Here is a 19,051-nt window from a genome sequence, read left to right as displayed (position 1 = left end):
ATCACACATAATTTTTGAATCCCCAAAACATAAACAGTCTATTAGCACATATCTTGTATATGTATTCTATAATATATTCGTATAATAAAGTAAGTTAGAGAAAAAACATTAAGAAAATCATAAGAAAGAAAACAAGCCCTCAGGAATAAAAAAAATAATGAAATCTTACCATCTGCAACAACATGGATGGATCTAGAGCGTATTAAGTGAAATAAGTCAGACAGAGAAGGACAAATACCATATGATTTCACTATATGAGGAAACTAAAGAACAAAATAAAACAGAAATAGGCTCACAGATACATAGAACAAACTGATGGTTGCCAGAGGAAAGGAGTGATGGAGGGCTAGGTGAAAAGGTGAAGAGGTTAATAAGTACAAATTGGTGCCTGAAGCCATGATGGCTCAGTGGATGGGGTGTTGACTTGGAATGCTGAGGTCACCAGTTCAAAACCCCGGGCTTGCCTGATAAAGGCACATACAAGAAGCAACTACTATGATTTGATACCTCCTACTCCCCTGGACCCACTTTCCCTTTCTCTCTAAAAAAAAAAAAGTACAAATTGGTAGTTAGATAAAAAATAGACTCAAGGATGTAAAATTCAGCATAGGAAATATAGTCAATAATACTTTAATAACTATGTATAATGCCAGGTAGGTACTTAAATTATTGGGGGAATCACTGTGTAATTTATATAACTGTCTAACCACTATGCTGTACACTTGAAACTAACATAAAATATTAAATGTAAACTATAATTGAAGGCCCTGGCTGTTGGTTCAGTGGTAGAACGTCGGCCCTGCATGTGGATGTCCCGGGTTTGATTGCTGGTCAACGCACACAGGAGAAGCACCCATCTGCTTCTTCACCCCTCCCCCTTCTTGTGGAAGACAGGCTGTAAACAGACAAAGTCCTTATAGCCTACGGCTTAGTTTAAGACTAAACTCTTCCCCACCCTTTTAAGACTAAGATCTTCCCACACCCTTATAAGACTAAGATCTTCTCAACACCCTTCTAATACTAAGATCTTCTCAAACACCCTTTTTAAGACTAAGCTTTTCCCCCACACCCTTGACTGTTTCATGGTGGGGGGTGGTACACTCTTATGAGGATCCCTGTTTATACCTCAGATGATTGACTTTGTATCAGAGACTTCCTTATTTGCATATGGCTTAAACACTTTAATTCCCTACATTATATAACAGGGGTCGGGAACATTTTTGGCTGAAAGAGCCATGAACGCCACGTATTTTAAAATGTAATTCCGTGAGAGCCATACAATATGTTTAACACTAAATACAAGTAAATGTGCATTTTCTGTAAGACCAACACTTTTAAAGTACAATAAGTCTCTGAATTCTTTTTAATAACGTTGTTATATTGTTGCTAACCAATGATGAATAAAGTACTTCTTACCATTAATGCGACTTCTGGTGCTACATGGTTTTGCTGATGGCTTTGTAGTCTGGTTAATACGTGGTGAGGATAAGCTTCATGCAGGCGTTGAGACTTCCATCCATTAAACATGATCGGAGGTTGGTCTTAACGTTCTTTAGATGTGAAAGACTGCTCACATGCATACGTAGAGCCAAACATTGTCAGTACAGCAATACTCACACGCTGCAGTGTGTGGTATGTGACGGGAAGCGCATTCCAAGTTTTTACAATCAGCTGGTCCGCGGGTTGAAGTTTTTTCATTTCTCCCCACTTGTGTTTGCTCGCCAACTCTGCTTGCTGTCGTGCAAGTCTTCCCAAATCTTCAATCAGTGACTTGAACTTACCCACATGTCTGAGGCCTTCAGGTCAGAGGCTTGTAGCTCAAAATCTCTGATGGAGACACCGGGGATGTAACTCAGGTCAGTGCTGTCCACTGCACACTCGTTTGGATGGGTGATGAACTTAAAAAGACGAGTACGCTCACGAAATTCTCCAAAGCACACTTTGAATGACTGCAGGAGATTAGATGTGAAGCCCGCTAGCTGCTGGAGATCAAGATGTTGAGCAGGATCACTTGCTGTGCATGCATCTTTAAACTCTCCCAGTTTGTTTGTTTGTTTGTTTGTTTGTTTACAGAGACAGAGAGAGAGTCAGAGTGAGTGATAGACAGGGACAGACAGACAGGAACGGAGAGATGAGAAGCATCAATCATTAGTTTTTCGTTGCGCACTGCAACACCTTAGTTGTTCATTGATTGCTTTCTCATATGTGCCTTGACTGTGGGCCTTCAGCAGACCGAATAACCCCTTGCTCGAGCCAGCGACCTTGGATCCAAGCTAGCGAGCTTTTTGCTCAAGCCAGATGAGCCCGCGCTCAAACTGGCAACCTCGGGGTCTCGACCTGGGTCTTCCGCATCCCAGTCTGACGCTCTATCCACTGCACCACCTCCTGGTCAGGCCTCTCCCAGTTTTTCAGAGTAGTAAATGCCCTGTTTCAATGTCGGCAATGAAGAGTTCCAGCTTGTTTGCAAATGCAAACACTGCTTGTTAAAGAAATAAGACTGTATTTCCAACGCCTTGCATTTTCACATTGAGTTGGTTCTGATGTTCAGTCATGTCCACGAGATAGAACTTCAGGAGCCACTCAGTGTTAGCTAACTCAGGATGCTCAACGTTTTTCATTTCAAGAAAAGTCCAGATTTCGCTCAGACAAGCCGTGAAACGGCTGAGCACCTTCCCTCTTGACAACCAATGCACATTGCTGTGCAGAAGCAGACCAGGATAATTATTCCCAACTTCATCCAGCAGTATTTTAAACTGGCAATCATTTAAAGCTCCAGCAACAATAAAGTTGACCACCCAAGTGACCAGCGACATCACCTCACCAAGCTGCTCGCCACACATCTGAGCACAAAGCGCCTCCTGATGTAGGATGCAGTGAAAACTTAGGATGGGTCTCCTTTCATGTTCACGAAGAGGCGCTACGAATCCTCTGTTTTTCCCCACCATGCACGGAGCACTATCAGTACATACTGAAATAAGTTTATGCATCGGTAGATTTTTTTCTTTAGCGAACTCAGTGAAAGACCTGAATAAGTCCTCCCCTCTTGTTGTCTCTTTCATAGGCAAAACAGCAAGTCTTTCCTCACATAGTGTGTCACTGACAGCATACCTTGCAATCACACTGAACTGGCTTACGTCTGTTGACTCATCCAAAGCAAGAGAAAAGAATGGTGCTGCATTTATGTCCTTCACTTGTGTTGCCTCAATTTGATTTGCCATCATGATGGTACGATCGTGAACATGAACAGTTCTTGCTTACAGAGGCATGTCTTTTATTCGTTTGTCTTGTCTTTATCCGAAAAGTCGTCAAAAAGTTCATTGGCTACATCAAGCATGAATGTTTTGGCATACTTCCCATCTGTGAATGGCTTTCCGTTTCTCACAATTGCTAAAGCACCAGCAAAGCTAGCCAAATTCCAGTCACCTTGTTGGGTCCAAACACGGAGTTGCTGCTGACTAGCTTGCACTCTGCACAGTAGCTCTTGACATGCTTTCTTCCTGTTGTCCCCCACTGGATATTTTGATGCAAATGTAGTATGACGTGTGTCGAAGTGTTGCTTTATATTTGACTGTTTCATCGATGCAATTTTATCATTGCATATTAGACACACTGCAGAACCTGCTCTCTCCACAAAGGCGCATTCCTCTGTCCATTCCTGCTGAAAAGTACAATACTCCTCATCCTTTTTTCTTTTAGCCATCTTCTTCATCAAAAGCGTTTCTGCAATTAGCTTGCTGACTACTTGATTAAAAGGAGGGAAGTTTACTCTCTGACCTCACAATGACCCGTGTACGTTATGCATTATCCAATAAAAATTTGGTGTTGTCCCGGAGGACAGCTGTGATTGGCTCCAGCCACCCGCAACCATGAACATGAGCGGTAGGAAATGAATGAATTGTAATACATGAGAATGTTTTATATTTTTAACGTTATTATTTTTTTTATTAAAGATTTGTCTGTGAGCCAGATACAGCCATCAAAAGAGCTACATCTGGCTCGCGAGCCATAGGTTCGCGACCCCTGCTATAGAATAAAGCAGACCTGGGGCTTTGCTTTTGCTCTGGCTTGCCATCAGCTTGCAGAGGCTTCCTGATCCCATCCTTTTTTTCTCTTTGAGTCTATTTCTTCATTCCCCACCGTTCTCACTCAGGACCTGGACAATTACTAGCTGTGCTGGTTTGTGGCACTTCTCTCTCTTTCTCTCTCTCCCCTTCCTACAGCCATGGTTTGATTGGTTTAAGTGAGCTGGTCTCCAGCACTGAGGATGGCTCCATGGCCTCCACTTCAAGCACTAGAATGGCTCCGGTTGCTGAGCAACAGATCAAAGGCCCCAGATGGACAGAGCATCGTCCCCTAGTGGGCTTTCCAGGTAGATCCTGGTCAGGGCCCATGCAGGGGGGTGTCTCTCCACCTCTACTTCTCTAAAATAAATAAAAAATGAAAAAAATAATTTTTAAATTGAAAAAAAAAGTTTTTAAAAAGGAAACCATTCTTTTTTTAAAAATGAAAAAAATCCAATCCACATATAAGTAGTCCCGTGTAGTTTAAAGCTGTCTTGTTCAAGGGTCAACTGTATATTATAAACATAGAGGTCCCAAATTTGCAGCTAGCACAGTGCCAGACACAAAGTAGAATTCAGTAAATGATTATTATATTGATTTTCATTCCCTACACAGGTGTGAAAGAAATATAATTTATAAGTGAAAACAGAAAAATGTTTCCATTATCTTGGTCTAGTACTCAGATTCTACAAACAATATTAAGAAAGAAAAGCTAAAAAAACAGCACAAGGGCCTGACCTGTGGTGGCGCAGTGGGATGGGGCATCAACCTGGAACGCTGAGGTTGCCGGTTCAAAACCTTGGGATTGCCTGGTCAAGGCACATATTGGAGTTGATGCTTCCTGCTCCTCCCCTTTTTTTTTCTCTCTCTCTCTCTCTCTCCCCCCCCTCTAAAAATCAATCAATCAATAAATAAATAAATAAACCCAGCACAAGGTACATACAGGAAATTACTGAATAATTGTTTAAAATGGTGAAACACTAGAAACAACTTAAATATTCATAGAGAATTAATTTTTTTAAGTGAGGGGAGGGGAGATAGAGAGACAGACTCCCATATGTGCCCCAACCAGGATCCACTGGCAACCCCTACCTGGGGCCAATGCTCGACCCAGCTATTCTCAGTGCCTAAGGCTGATGCTTGGACCAACGAGCTATCCTTAGCTCCTGGGGCTTACACCGGAACCAACTGAGCCACTGGTTGCGGGAGGAGAAGAGGGAAAGAAGGGGGAGAGGAAGAGTAGGAGGAGAGAGAGGGGGACAGGAGCAGATGGTCACTTCCTATGTGTACCCTAACCAGGAATGGAACCTGGACATTCATATGCCAGGTTGACACTCTACTCACTGAACCAGCCAGTGAGGGCCAGGAATTAGGTATTAAACCAATACCCTGTCAAACTCAGTCAGAATCCTGATTTCAGGTCATGCTGAATAAAACAAAGTGACTCCCACCTTAGACCAACTTCGTAATCTAGAAAATTAAATAAAGGAAATCTTCTAGAATGTAGAGTGGAAAAAGAGGTGAAATTTTTGAGAATAAATTTAAAAGACATGGAGGTTAGAGCCAAAAGGTCAAAATTTCTTAGTAAGCATACCTGAAGAAACCAGAGCAGCAACAGAGGGAGAAAAGGAAATAAATAAGCAAATAAAAATGATAAGCTGTAAAAATTGCCCTAAACCAAAGATAAAAAAAGGGGCCTAATAAACGATCCATAAGAAATGGGCAGGAATGGAAAAGAGATGTGAAGCAGTAGACCATAAGGTAAGAGGAGTGCAACTAAAGTTACTACATTGCTCACAAAAATTAGGGGAGCAGGGAACGTACAGATATTCCAGTACTTTCAGCCTTTTGTAGAGTGCATTTTCACCAATGAAATAAAAGTTGATTTTGTATCTCATTTGCATAATTGAACAACTTTCTTTGACTTGTCATTTGCTTTTCTGATGTTTTTGTTTAATAAAAAATTACTTTTTTATGACTTCATATTCATTTTTAAATATCCCCTAATTTTTGTGACCAGTATAAATGCCACTTTTTAACTTTTAAAATTCAAATTGTGTACATGTCAACTATACAAAAAAATAATCTGTAAAAGACTGAAAACAAAGCCAAATAATTTTTTAAACCTGTATTTTCTAGACAGACTAGTGAAATTTCAGAATGCATGCATAAAGTGAAAAATCCTAAAACATGACAGAGAAGTAAACAATCTTCTAATAAAATAAAAACAGAAGACATGAAACAATATTTTTGGGTTTTGAGGAAAAAATTCTTAATCTATAATTCTATATTCAGCCAAACTATAAATCAAGAATGAGGACAAAATACATTATCAGACACACAAAAATTCAGAAAATCTACACATCCTATATGAAAAAACTACTCAAAAAAAATGCCCTCAACTAAACAAAAAAATAAAAAAGGAATCCAACAAACCATACATGGTATACTAAGAAATACTATTAGCTGAGTATGACCCAGAAGACTTCAAGAAGGGGCGAAATAAAATAAGAAAATCTATTAGGCCTTAATACCTAAATTATTTCAAGAAGTACTTACTTAATACACAAGATTACAATTCATTCTCTATGGGTCTCAATACACTAATTCATTCAGCAATGAATAAATCTCATAATAATAATATTCTCAGGCTGTTGAATGGTTTCCAATGTTCACTTTTTAGAATCAAACCACAGACAAACAAGCAATAAATAGACCAGGATGCGATATTAACTATACTTTAAAAATCAGGAGATAGCCTGATCAGGCGGTGGTGCAGTGGATAGAGCGTCGGACTGGGACGCTGAGGACCCAGGTTCGAGACCCCAAGGTCGCCAGCTTGAGTTCGATCTCATCTGGTTCGAGCCTAGCTCACCAGCTTGAACTCAAGGTCGCTGGCTCAAGCAAGGGGTTACTCGGTCTGCTGAAAGCCCACGGTCAAGGCACATATGAAAAAGCAATCAATGAACAACTAAGGTGTCGCAACGAAAAACTGATGATTGATGCTTCTCATCTCCCTCCGTTCCTGTCTGTCTGTCCCTATCTATCCTTCTCTTTGACTCTCTCTCCCTGTCTCTGTAAAAGAAAAAAAAAAAAATCAGGAGATAGAGAAAAAAAAGAGTAAGAGAAATGTGTTGCCATCCTTAACATTCGTATCAGGAAAATCACATATACTATCTTGAGAAATCAAGAAAAAGAAATTTAAGTTTATACTTAAGTCATAAAAGTATTCGCCATAAAAAGTTAAAGAATAACAAAGGTAATAAATTTCAAAGTTGAGACGGGCAAAGGGGAAAATAGGAGTTACTGAGACTTCACAAAATTGTTTAGCTTTTCTTTTTTTTTTTAAATTTTTTTTTTTTTTTTTTTTTTTTTTCCATTTTTCTGAAGCTGGAAACGGGGAGAGACAGTCAGACAGACTCCCGCATGCGCCCGGCCGGGATCCACCCGGCACGCCCACCATGGGGCGACGCTCTGCCCACCAGGGGGCGATGCTCTGCCCATCCTGGGCGTCGCCATATTGCGACCAGAGCCACTCTAGCGCCTGGGGCAGAGGCCACAGAGCCATCCCCAGCGCCGGGGCCATCTTTGCTCCAATGGAGCCTTGGCTGCGGGAGGGGAAGAGAGAGACAGAGAGGAAAGTGCGGCGGAGGGGTGGAGAAGCAAATGGGCGCTTCTCCTGTGTGCCCTGGCCGGGAATCGAACCCGGGTCCTCCGCACGCTAGGCCGACGCTCTACCGCTGTGTTTAGCTTTTCTAATGGAAAGTCAACAGAAACAGTCTAAAAGTTGATAAATCAAGAAACAGAATTATATGTGTATCAATTAAAGTTATAATGGTAAGCACCAGCAAAACTAATACAGAAACAGTTAACACTAGTTTCACCTGAGAAGTGAAGAGAGCTTGGAAGTGAGTGGACAATAAAAAAGCTTTTACTGCTAGACCAGTGGTGGCGCAGTGGACAGAGCTTCGACCTGGGATGCTGAGGTCCCAGGTTGGAAACCCCACGGTTGCCAGCAGAAGCCTGAGCTCACGTGGCTCAATCACAGGCTTCCCTGCTTGAGCATGAGATCATCAACATGATCCCAAGGTCACTGGCTTGAAGCCCAAGGTCTCTGGCTTGAGCAAGGGGTCACTAGCAAGGCTTGAACCCCCAGTTCAAGGCATGTAGGAGAAGCAATCAATGAATAACTAAAAGTGACACAACTATGACGATGCTTCTCATTCTCTTCCTTCCTGTCTCTCAAAAAATAAAAAATAAAAAGGCTTTTACTTTTTCTTCTATGTACAATTGGTCAGGCATGACAAAATTTAATAGCATAAAAATATTTCCAGCCCTGGACGGATAGCTTAGTTACTTAGAGCATCATCCTGAAGCACAGAAGGCTGCCAGTTCAATCCTTGGTCAGGGCACACACAGGAACAGATCAATGTTCCTGTCTATCTCTGGATCTCTCCCTGCCTCTAAACTCAACAAAATAAACAGCCTGACCAGGCAGTGGCACAATGGATAGAGCATCAATCAGACTGGGATGCAGAAGACCCAGGTTCAAAACTCCAAGGTCTCCAGCTTGAGTTGAGCGTGGGCTCAATTTGGTTTGAGCAAGGCTCACCGGCTTGAGCCCAAGGTCACTGGCTTGAGCAAGGGGTCACTTGCTCTGCTAAACCCACCCACCCCCACCGTCAAGGTACATATGAGAAAGCAATCAATGAACAACTAAAGAGCCTGGACGAAAAAAAAATGAAAAATAAATAAATAAAGAGCCTCGACGAAGAATTGATGCTTCTCATCTCTCTCCCTTTCTATCTGTCTCTATCTGTCCCTCTCTCTGTCTCTGTCTCTTTTTTTTTTTTTTTTTTTTCATTTTTCTGAAGCTGGAAACAGGGAGAGACAGTCAGACAGACTCCCGCATGCGCCCGGCCGGGATCCACCCGGCACGCCCACCATGGGGCGATGCTCTGCCCACCAGGGGGGGCGATGCTCTGCCCATCCTGGGCGTCGCCATGTTGCGACCAGAGCCACTCTAGCGCCTGAGGCAGAGGCCACAGAGCCATCCCCAGCGCCCGGGCCATCTTTGCTCCAATGGAGCCTCGGCTGCGGGAGGGGAAGAGAGAGACAGAGAGGAAAGCGCGGCGGAGGGGTGGAGAAGCAAACGGGCGCTTCTCCTATGTGCCCTGGCCAGGAATCCAACCCGGGTCCTCCGCACGCTAGGCCGACGCTCTACCGCTGAGCCAACCGGCCAGGGCTGTCTCTGTCTCTTTACAAAAAAATAAACATTAAAAATATTTTTCCAGTTTGATACAAATATACTATAAAAAATTTTTTTAATTGCTGAGAAATTAGTTAATAGAATTCTGGTTTACTAAGTCACATAAGCTCACATTATGCGCCCTGATAACTTTTCAGAAGGAAGGTCATTATTTTTTTTTAATTTGCATCTAAAGCCAAAAAACAGGATTCACTCAGTGTTGAAGTCATCCTTAAAATGAAACTATAATAATTACATTGCAAAAGAAAAGAAGAAACTAACTTTTGTAAAAAGTAACATACTTTGTGCCTCAAACTCCTTAGGTGACCTTATTTAATAACGAAAATGATAACTTTCCTACAAAAAGAGGCAATTAACCCAGGCATGAGGCCAAAATTTTGCCTTAATTTTCCAACAGCCATAGACTTACTTCTCTGTCCAAATGTAAATATCTACAAATATCTGCAAAACATTTGGCCATGACAGGGCTTTGGTCTCTGGTCACAGAACAAAACAAGGGTAACTGGCCCACTTGGTAATTAAATCCATCTCCTAATTACATTCAGCTTGGTAACTGAGATCATCAATAATAAAGACTAGCTGAAATAATATTTTGAAATAGAAAATACACAACAGACCGGACCTGTGGTGGCACAGTGGATAAAGCACTGACCTGGAATGCTGAGGTCGCCGGTTTGAAACCCTGGGCTTGCCTGGTCAATGCACATACAAGAAGCAACTATGAGTTGATGCTTCCTGCTTCTCCCTGCACCCTACCTTTCTCTCTTTCTGCTCTAATATCAATAAAAAAAATCTTCAAACAAACAAAATCATTTCATTTAAAGAAAGAAAGAAAATACACAACAGATTTGAAGCCTGTGCTTTTCCTGTAAAAAGATTTCATATATTAAAAATTAAAAACATTTAAAAAAAACAAATTATTGAGGACTTCACAGGTTTTTATTCATCTTGGAGCCATTACTGACTTCTGGCTAAGAACTCAAACCCTCAATAAAAACTACTACAGTACATTTGTATCCTGAATTACATCCTGCCGTGTCTCTTGAGACTCTCTTTTATCCTGTACAATGCATGCTCAAAACAGCTACTACAGGAACTGTTAGACTAACAGCTATTTATAAATGGTGAAAAATCTTTAAATAGCGTTGTTAGCTATTCTTTATGGTTGTAGACCTAAAAAACTACCCGTTTTTTAAAGCATAGTCATGCTAGCACTTCAAATACTTAAATGCTCTCTGAAAAACAAGTGTCTTGTTACTTTCTTTTGGAATCCAAAACAGCACTAACATTACAGATCACAACATGACAAGATAAGGAACAAGCTGATCTTTAAAAACACATTAGCCAAATACTCTGACTCTAATCGTTTACCATCAAGAAAATTTCTAATGAATTGCCTATGTCTTCTACATTGTCTAACCTTCACTGAGCTACTTGAGCATTTTGCAAAAATAATACATATTTTAACATCACATGTTAATTTTTTATTCAGCATATTCAGTTCAAAAATATAGTACACAAAAGTAAAATTCTTAATTCATCAAAAACCTTCCCGGCCCTGGCCAGTTGGCTCAGCGGTAGAGCGTCGGCCTGGCGTGCGGGGCACCCGGGTTCGATTCCCAGCCAGGGCACATAGGAGAAGCGCCCATTTGCTTCTCCACCCCCACCCCCTCCTTCCTCTCTGTCTCTCTCTTCCCCTCCCGCAGCCAAGGCTCCATTGGAGCTAGGATGGCCTGGGCGCTGGGGATGGCTCCTTGGCCTCTGCCCCAGGCGCTGGAGTGGCTCTGGTCGCGGCAGAGCATCGCCCCCTGGTGGGCGTGCCAGGTGGATCCCGGTCGGGCGCATGCGGGAGTCTGTCTGACTGTCTCTCCCCGTTTCCAGCTTCAGAAAAATACAAAAAAAAAAACAAAAAAAACCTTCCCATAGGTCTACATTTTTCTAAAACTCAGAGACATACCTTTCCCATGCTGCTAGCTAAACCAGTAACTCCTACTTCCTATAGGAAACTACTGGTTTAGAACTCATATTTATGTATTGATAATTATTTTAGAAGCCGTAATATTTCTTTCTTATTCTCAGCTCCCTGTCTCTAGTCTTTAGAAATTTATATTTTGTGCAGCACCATATTAATAAATCATTTCAAGCCACTACTTCCAAAGGTAAGCAGCTTCTAGGAATTTAATTTACGGCTATACTAATATGCACAAATACTGTACTTACTAGGATATTCACTGCAGTGTTAGTAGCAAAAGACTGGAGATGGCCTAAATGTTCGAGAGGGATAAATTCAATAAAATACAATAAAACTACTAAGAAGAACTAGGCATCTCAGTACATAAGATATGTAATTATCTTCAAGTAATGTGTAAGGTTAAATATATAGAGAAGAAAGTGTACTACCATTTATCATTAAACACACAGCTCCCAAGAAAATCTCTATAAAAAGGAAAACCAAGAATAGTTGCTTATAGAAAGAAATAAGGGTGGCTGGCAAAAGGAAAGCTGATATTACATTATATATCTTTTTATGCACATGCACTTATCAACTAAATACACTTTTTTTTTTCAAACACTTTCTGGAAAAAGTAATCAAACATCCTTGATTCTGTTCACAAATTGAGTTTTTCAGTTTCAATATTGGTTTGCTTTGTCAAACTTTTTTCACCTCAAAATTTCACCTATAACTTGAAAGAAAAGACAGGAGCATCTTTATCTTTCCCATTTCATTTCTCCACACTATCAATTATATGTTTTTATTAATAGGTCATGTCATGAATTAGTTATAAATGTGTTGCTAAGCTACATATTCTAAAAACTCTAAACCTGTGCAGTCCATTATTATAACTACTAGCCAGTTTCTCAGGCACACTAATCATGTTTCTTGAGCCATATGTGGCTAGTGGCTACCATACTGGATAGCACAAGTGTGTTTCCATCACTGCAGAAAGTTGTACATAACATCACTGCCCTGGTCTAAGGCTTGGCAAACTAGAGCCAGTGTGGCCAAATCCCGCCCACCACCTGTTTTTGAAAATAAAGTTCTATTTATAAAACACAGCTATTCTAATTTGTTCATTTACAGAATGTCTGTGGATACTTTGGCACTACAACAGCAGATTCAATTGCAACACAGACAGCATGGCCCACAAAACCTAAAATATGTAGTATCTGCCTCCTTACAGAAAATGTTTGTCAACTACTGCTCAATTTCATTGAAAAGAACATTTCCCTTGGGCCTTAAAAATAAAGTTTTGAAAGCTTGCATTGCATAAATGAAGAACCAATTAAACATAAACCAGTGTCTACTTGATTTACTAAGTGCTAAAGATACTTAATTTTTTACATTTTATTTATTCATTTTTTTAGAGAAATGAGACACAGAGAAAGAGACAGAGAGAGGAAAGAGATAGAAAGAACAGAGGGAGGAGCAGGAAGCATCAACTCCCATATGTGCCTTGACCAGGCAAGCCTAGGGTTTCAAACCGGCGACCTCAGCATTCCAGGTCAACGCTTTTACCCACTGCACCACCACCAAGTCAGGCAAGATACTTAAATTTTTTAACAAATTCATATCAAAAAAAATCCTAAAACGTTTGAATGCTGACATTTCTAAGCATCTCTATAAAATAGGTAGTAAAAACATGGAAGATAGGTAACTACAGTCTAGAAATTTTAAGAGGTAGCCTAAAAGACAAAAAAAAATGCTTAATAATTAAAAAAAAAAATGTTTAGCTTGACCAGATGGTGGCGCAGTGGATAAAGTGTCAGACTGGGATGCAGAAGACCCAGGTTCGAGACCCATAGGTCACCAGCTTGAGCGTGGGCTCATCTGGTTTGAGCACAGCTTCACCAGCTTAGACCCAAGGTCGCTGGCTTGAGCAAGGGGTTACTGGGTCTGCTTAAGGCCCATGGTCAAGGCACATATGAGAAAGCAATCAATGAACAACTAAGGTGTCGCAATGCGCAAGGAAAAACTAATGATTGATGCTTCTCATCTCTCCATTCCTGTCTATCCCTGTCTATCCCTCTCTCTTTCTCTGTAAAAAAAAAGTTTAATCAAGCTATTAAAATAAATGTTTCAACTGTATTGAAAAGCACCATATAATTCCTTACAAAAAATTTTACACTAGACTTACTGCTACAGAAATATTAATATTTATATTTAACCACTTATCTCATGCAATATGACTATATTTCAGGCTTTCAAAACAATAACTAAAAATGTCAGTGAAGCATGTTTACCAATTTAGGACTTTTTTAAAATACAAATTTTGAGTGTGCATTATATGCCCAACCCTGTACAAGGCAATGTCTCTTATCTGTGATTATTTTCCATAATAGTTTAAGGGGCAGATTAATATCACAGTAATATTATACACATAAGAACACAGCTAATGAGTATACTGGGCAAATAAGGGAAGGCTTCTAGAAGAAAAGCTATTTGAATTGGGTATTGAAGTATAAGCAGGAGTTTGCCAGTCTATGAAAGTGAGGAGAGGGAGGAAAGGCAGAGCACCACCATTCTAATTTGAATGTAGAAAAAATGAGACATGAAAAGAACTTACCAAGGTCTTAAAAGATGAGTAGTTCAATGCTACAGAAGCATATGACTTGAACACAGCAGAAAAAAGGAGGGAGTTTATAGTAGGTGTAAAGACTAACTTAGAATCTAAATGCAAATACCTTTTACATGCTAAACTAAAGAATTAAGATCCATGTGACTGTTTGAACCTCAGAGAATGTACCGTTTTTGCAATAAGAGATATTACATGATTTATTTCATTTTGTAGGAAAATGACATCAAAAGCAACTTTGACGTTGGACAACAGTGAGAAAAGACTAATGGCAGAGACCAATCAGCTACTGTGCAAATCAGAAGACAGCCAAAAGTAATGACAGATGAAGAGAAGCAGCTACATGTGGTAGAATCCATACATCAGCACATCTACTGTTTTAAAATGTCCCTCTTATGTGATTATTTTCCTTTTTCCATATTTTTTGGTTACATGTATGATCTGCATGAAAAATGTTCATACAATAAAACTGTCAAAACTGAAGGCCTTTGTTTTTCCTCCCATAGTATTAAGATGAAAAACACATTAGAAATGCAATTAACTCAGAGTCAAGAGATCTGGATTTCAGGATTGTCTTTGCTGTGAGACTGTCGGCATGACAATTCTAAAAGCTTTGGTTTTCTCATTTGAAAAAAGAGGAAATTAGACTAGATGATCCAAAATTCTTGAAAATTCTAAAATGCTATAATCATACATCTTTAATTTCAGGAGGTCTTTAAAAACTGCAAGTACAATCATCTCTTTAACAATGAACCAAATTGAAAAATCTTTCAAAAATAGGCAAACACTATTATATCTATTATTTACCGACTACATTTATTTGTACAAGATTCATGACACACATTAGGGTACAGTCATCAACTACTCGTCTGAAACCCTAAGGCAAAACTGAAACTCTGTAACAAGTCTGTCAGCCATTTCAATTTCAACTACTAAGGATCTTTCAAAAACATCTCCAAAAAGGAGCATTCTTTTATTGCAGTGGTTCAAAAGACTAAATGAATGTCTGCAAAGTTGAATAGTAGTATTGTTGGGTACAGGTTTTCAGACATAACACTATCCTATGGAATCATGTTTGTCTGAACCTCTTACTGACAAAGAGCTTTTTAACAAATATTCCTTTATCAATCAAAACAGTGTTTCAAACTTGAGAAATATAGTCTCAAGATTTGTAAGCATGAACTAATGTGTGACTTTTTACTAATGTTGAAAGAAAAACTGTATTACAAATTCCTCTCATACAAAAAAGTTAGAAATATCCTGAACTTGTTTCTCTTCAAGAATAACTTTTAGGCTTGACCTGTGGTGGCGCAGTGGATAAAGCATCAACCTGGAACGCTGAGATCGCTGGTTCGAAACCCTGCCTTTTCTGGTCAAGGCACATATGGAAGTTGATGCTTCCTGCTCCTCCCCCCTTTCTCTCTCTCTCTCTCTCTCACTCTCTCTCCTCTCTAAAATGAATAAATTAAAAAAATAAAAATAAAAAAATAACTTAAAGCCTGATTTTTAAAAATAAAATAGTTGGATCAAAAGACTCTCTTCCTTCAAAACAAAAAGACAATAAAATTTAAAGGTGAAAAACCCAGATGTATTTTCCAGACTGTTCTAAATTTATGTAGAATTAAAATTATATATATTTTTTTAATTCTAGCCCTGGCCAGTTGGCTCAGTGGTAGAGCGTTGGCCTGGCGTGCAGAAGTCCCAGGTTCGATTCCCAGCCAGGACACACAGGAGAAACGCCCATCTGCTTCTCCACCCCTCCCCCTCTCCCTCCTCTCTGTCTCTCTCTTCCCCTCCCGCAGCCGAGGCTCCATTGGAGCAAAGATGGCCCGGGCGCTGGGGATGGCTCCTCCTTGGCCTCTGCCCCAGGCGCTAGAGTGGCTCTGGTAGCAACAGAGCATCGCCCCCTGGTGGGCAGAGCGTCGCCCCCTGGTGGGCGTGCCGGGTGGATCCTGGTAGGGCGCATGCGGGAGTCTGACTGTCTCTCCCCGTTTCCAGCTTCAGAAAAATAGATTTAAAAATTCTAAAATTTTGTAAATTATAATATTAAACTATAAGCAGAGTCTTTTCTAATGACATTATATTACTTCTTCCAGTGTTTCTTCTAAAGACTAAACAATTTCTTGGTTATATAGTATACTATAATACTATACACATACATTAGAATAATTTCTCTTTAAGGTACCCGTGTGATTTTTCTGCTCCCTAAAATAAAATTATACACTTTTCTGAGTTAACTAAAATAAATCATGTTAAAAGCTAAACTGTAATTTACCATGATCAGAGTGTAAAATCCTTTACTAAGCAAATCCATATTACAGTTTAGAACCATCACTAAACATTTTTTCTTTCAAATTGCTGGTATCAATGAACATCAAACCAATCCTACTACAAACCACAACAAGAGTTGTGGGTGTTTAGCCTCAAATCTCAACGAGACCCTTGGTCCAAAGGAAAAAACCTTTACTTAGACTTTTCTTACAAGTAATGCAGTGATTAAAACCTAATACTTTCACATCCTTCAAGTTTTGTTTAAACTACAATATTTTAGAGATAGACAAACTGATCTTTACTAAACAATCTTCATTAATTCTAATAAAATAAATTTCACTCAAGAAGAAAGTATATTCAAATCAAAAACTTTATTAGAGGGGAAAATATTTTAAAAGAACAAATAGGAGCAGAAATTAAATTACCTAGTTTTTGTTGTAGCCTGTACTATTCAAATACAATTCAAAACCAGAATTTTTAATTTTTCTCAAAAGTCACCCACTATTTTAACAAAAAAATTCAAAATAAATATTTAAAATTCCAGATGAAGTATATTACAAAGTCAGCATGAGGAGTATGAAAAACAGCACATCTGATTTGTTTTGTTATGCCAATGTCCAATTAGATGTGCTTTCCCCAAATTTACCTGAATTAAGAGTCCCACAGGAACACCAGTATAACAAGTAGAACGGATAATCCAAAAACAAAATATAAGTTAATTATAGTTCCTCAAATTCTAAGATATTCCTTGAAGGACACCTGGCAATTAACTAAAAGAATTATGAAAGAAAGTTTATAAACTGAATACTATGAGGCCGCTTCAGTTATTACAGAAAAAAAATATTTACAATTTTATAGTACCTCTTAATTTTCACGTTTTCTGATAAAGCAATTTATGAAGTGTGCTTTTTCATTCCCTGTGTGAAATTAGCACACACGTACACACTACCTACTTTGGTCCTCGAGTTCATAGATCAACCATATCAATTACAACAGGGTGCGCAGAACGGTAAGCAGCACTTTAAAGTTTCTAATGTCATTGTGACTGACATTCAGTTTATTCAGAAATGTTCCGCCAGGATCCCAAAAACTCTTCCATAAAGTTTAACAATCTTTAAAGTCTAAGAGAGACAAGCAAATGTTCCTAAGCGCCCTCACACTGGGGGAGGGGAATTCCTGTCAAAATGGGCAGTGAGGTGACGACTGGCAGGGAGCTGGTTCCACCTGCCCCGCAGTGCAAGCCCGAAAACCCTCCCGGACGAAGGAGAGGTGTTCTCAACACATTCATTGCCCAGCTCGCCTAGTCTTAAGTGAACAATCAGTAAGGGATTCCTAAGGGGTTCCTCTTGTTCTCAACTCCCTAGATAACAAAGGTTCGGGCCCAGATCTGTGTCGCTCCGCATTCCATTCTGGACATTCTAGATGCTCGATAAAACCCAGCATGCAGTCATCTGGCAAAGGATGGAATGGAGGACGTAAGAAGACCCAGGTGGGCGGAACTGAGTTACCAGAGAATTAGACAAACTCAACATTCTGCGAGCAAAACGCAGTTCATCTCTCCGGAGGTACTACATTCGAAGGAAGGTGCGGGACTCAGAATGTGAGAAAGCGGAATCGCCGAGTACAGACAGGGACGCGAGGGACTGCGCGGAGGGGCCAAAGGACTGGCCGGCGCCCGGGGCAGAGGTGCCCGGGGGTCAGACCCGAGAGTCTGTCTGGGACGCCGGCGCTCGACCGCCCGACGGGCTCCCCGGCGAGGTTTCAAACCGCCGCCCCCGGGAGGCGCTCAGCCGATTGGAAGTTCACCACGACCGTCACCAGCCCAGGGCCGGAGCCGCAACTCCTCGGCGGAGCTCTCCCAGCCCTCCGTGTCTCCACAGGAGACCAGACCCCACAAACTCCACCTCCAAACCAAGTCCCAACTTGCGTCCACCAGCTCCACACACGCGGAGAGCTCCCTCCCGGCCGGGACCGGCGCCCCTGGACTAAGCTGCGCTGCGAGAGTTCGAGGGGACGACCGGGCGGCGCGGGGCACAGGCAGAACCCACATTCCTCAGAGTCCGCCCCGGACACGGCTCCGCGACCCCTCCGCCTCGCCCCTCGGGCACGGCCCGGCCGGGCTCCGACCCACCCATCCCGCGCAGTGGCGGGCAGGGCGAGGACCCAAGCAAGCCTACTCCCGCGCCCCTGCTCTTACCCATCTTTCCGCCTCGCCTTGTAGACGTGCCCGTAGGTGCCGCGTCCCACTTTGCACCCTTCGTACTCAAACAAATCCTCCACCCGCTCCCGCTCCGCCGCCAGCTTCGCCTTGAAATCATAATCCATTGTCTGCTTCCCCCATAGAGGCACCGGGACGCGGGGGCCGCTGCTCAGTCCCTCCTCCTACTCCCCCCGCGACCGACGCTCCACTTCTTCAACAGCCGCCTGTCGGGCGCGCGCGCACGCGCGCCACCCGCCACCCCGCGATCCGCCTTCAGCAAAGGACTCCTCGGCGGTCGCGGCAGCCACCTCCTCCACCACGTCCTCGTCCTGATCCTCCTCCTCCGCCTCCTCGGCGGCGGCGGCGGCAGCGGCGGCGACGGCTCCTGCAGACAACTCAGTCCCGCCTCCCCCCTTCATTTCCTTGTTTTGGAACCTGGTGGGCCGCGCCGCGGCTTCCTCGAGCTCATTAACAAACCAACCCTCCCGCCAGGAGGTTGCGAAGGCTCTTGGGAAATGTAGTTCCAAAGGCCCCAAGAGCTCTTGAGTTTTAGAAGTAAAAGAAATACAGCTCCCAGGTTGCCTTGAGTCGCTACTGTCTCGCCCCGCGAGGCAGGCACGCCTGCGCACTGAGGCCATCCCGCCCCCTCAGGTAACGCTGGTCTGGCAGTTCCTGT

General features: G+C 41.7%; 1 protein-coding gene across 3 annotated transcripts in view; it reads right to left on the bottom strand.

The window, feature by feature from the left end:
* The window catches only part of CDK19 (cyclin dependent kinase 19), a 232,043-nt gene extending 213,224 nt beyond the window's left edge, over positions 1 to 18,819 (bottom strand). For 2 of the 3 annotated variants that reach the window (XM_066373466.1, XM_066373468.1), the window contains exon 1: positions 18,373 to 18,506. In XM_066373466.1, coding sequence (XP_066229563.1) covers positions 18,373 to 18,493 — 121 coding nt within the window. In that variant the 5' untranslated portion in view covers positions 18,494 to 18,506. Of the gene's footprint in view, positions 1 to 18,372 lie in introns of all 3 variants that reach the window. The other variant, XM_066373467.1, reaches the window with a different exon arrangement.
* Between the last annotated feature and the right edge of the window lie 232 nt (positions 18,820 to 19,051).

The sequence above is a fragment of the Saccopteryx leptura genome, chromosome 3 (assembly GCF_036850995.1).
Source record: "Saccopteryx leptura isolate mSacLep1 chromosome 3, mSacLep1_pri_phased_curated, whole genome shotgun sequence".
Lineage (NCBI taxonomy): Eukaryota > Metazoa > Chordata > Mammalia > Chiroptera > Emballonuridae > Saccopteryx > Saccopteryx leptura.
Note: the sequence above shows the minus strand (reverse complement) of the source record. Positions and strands in the feature narration are given on the sequence as shown.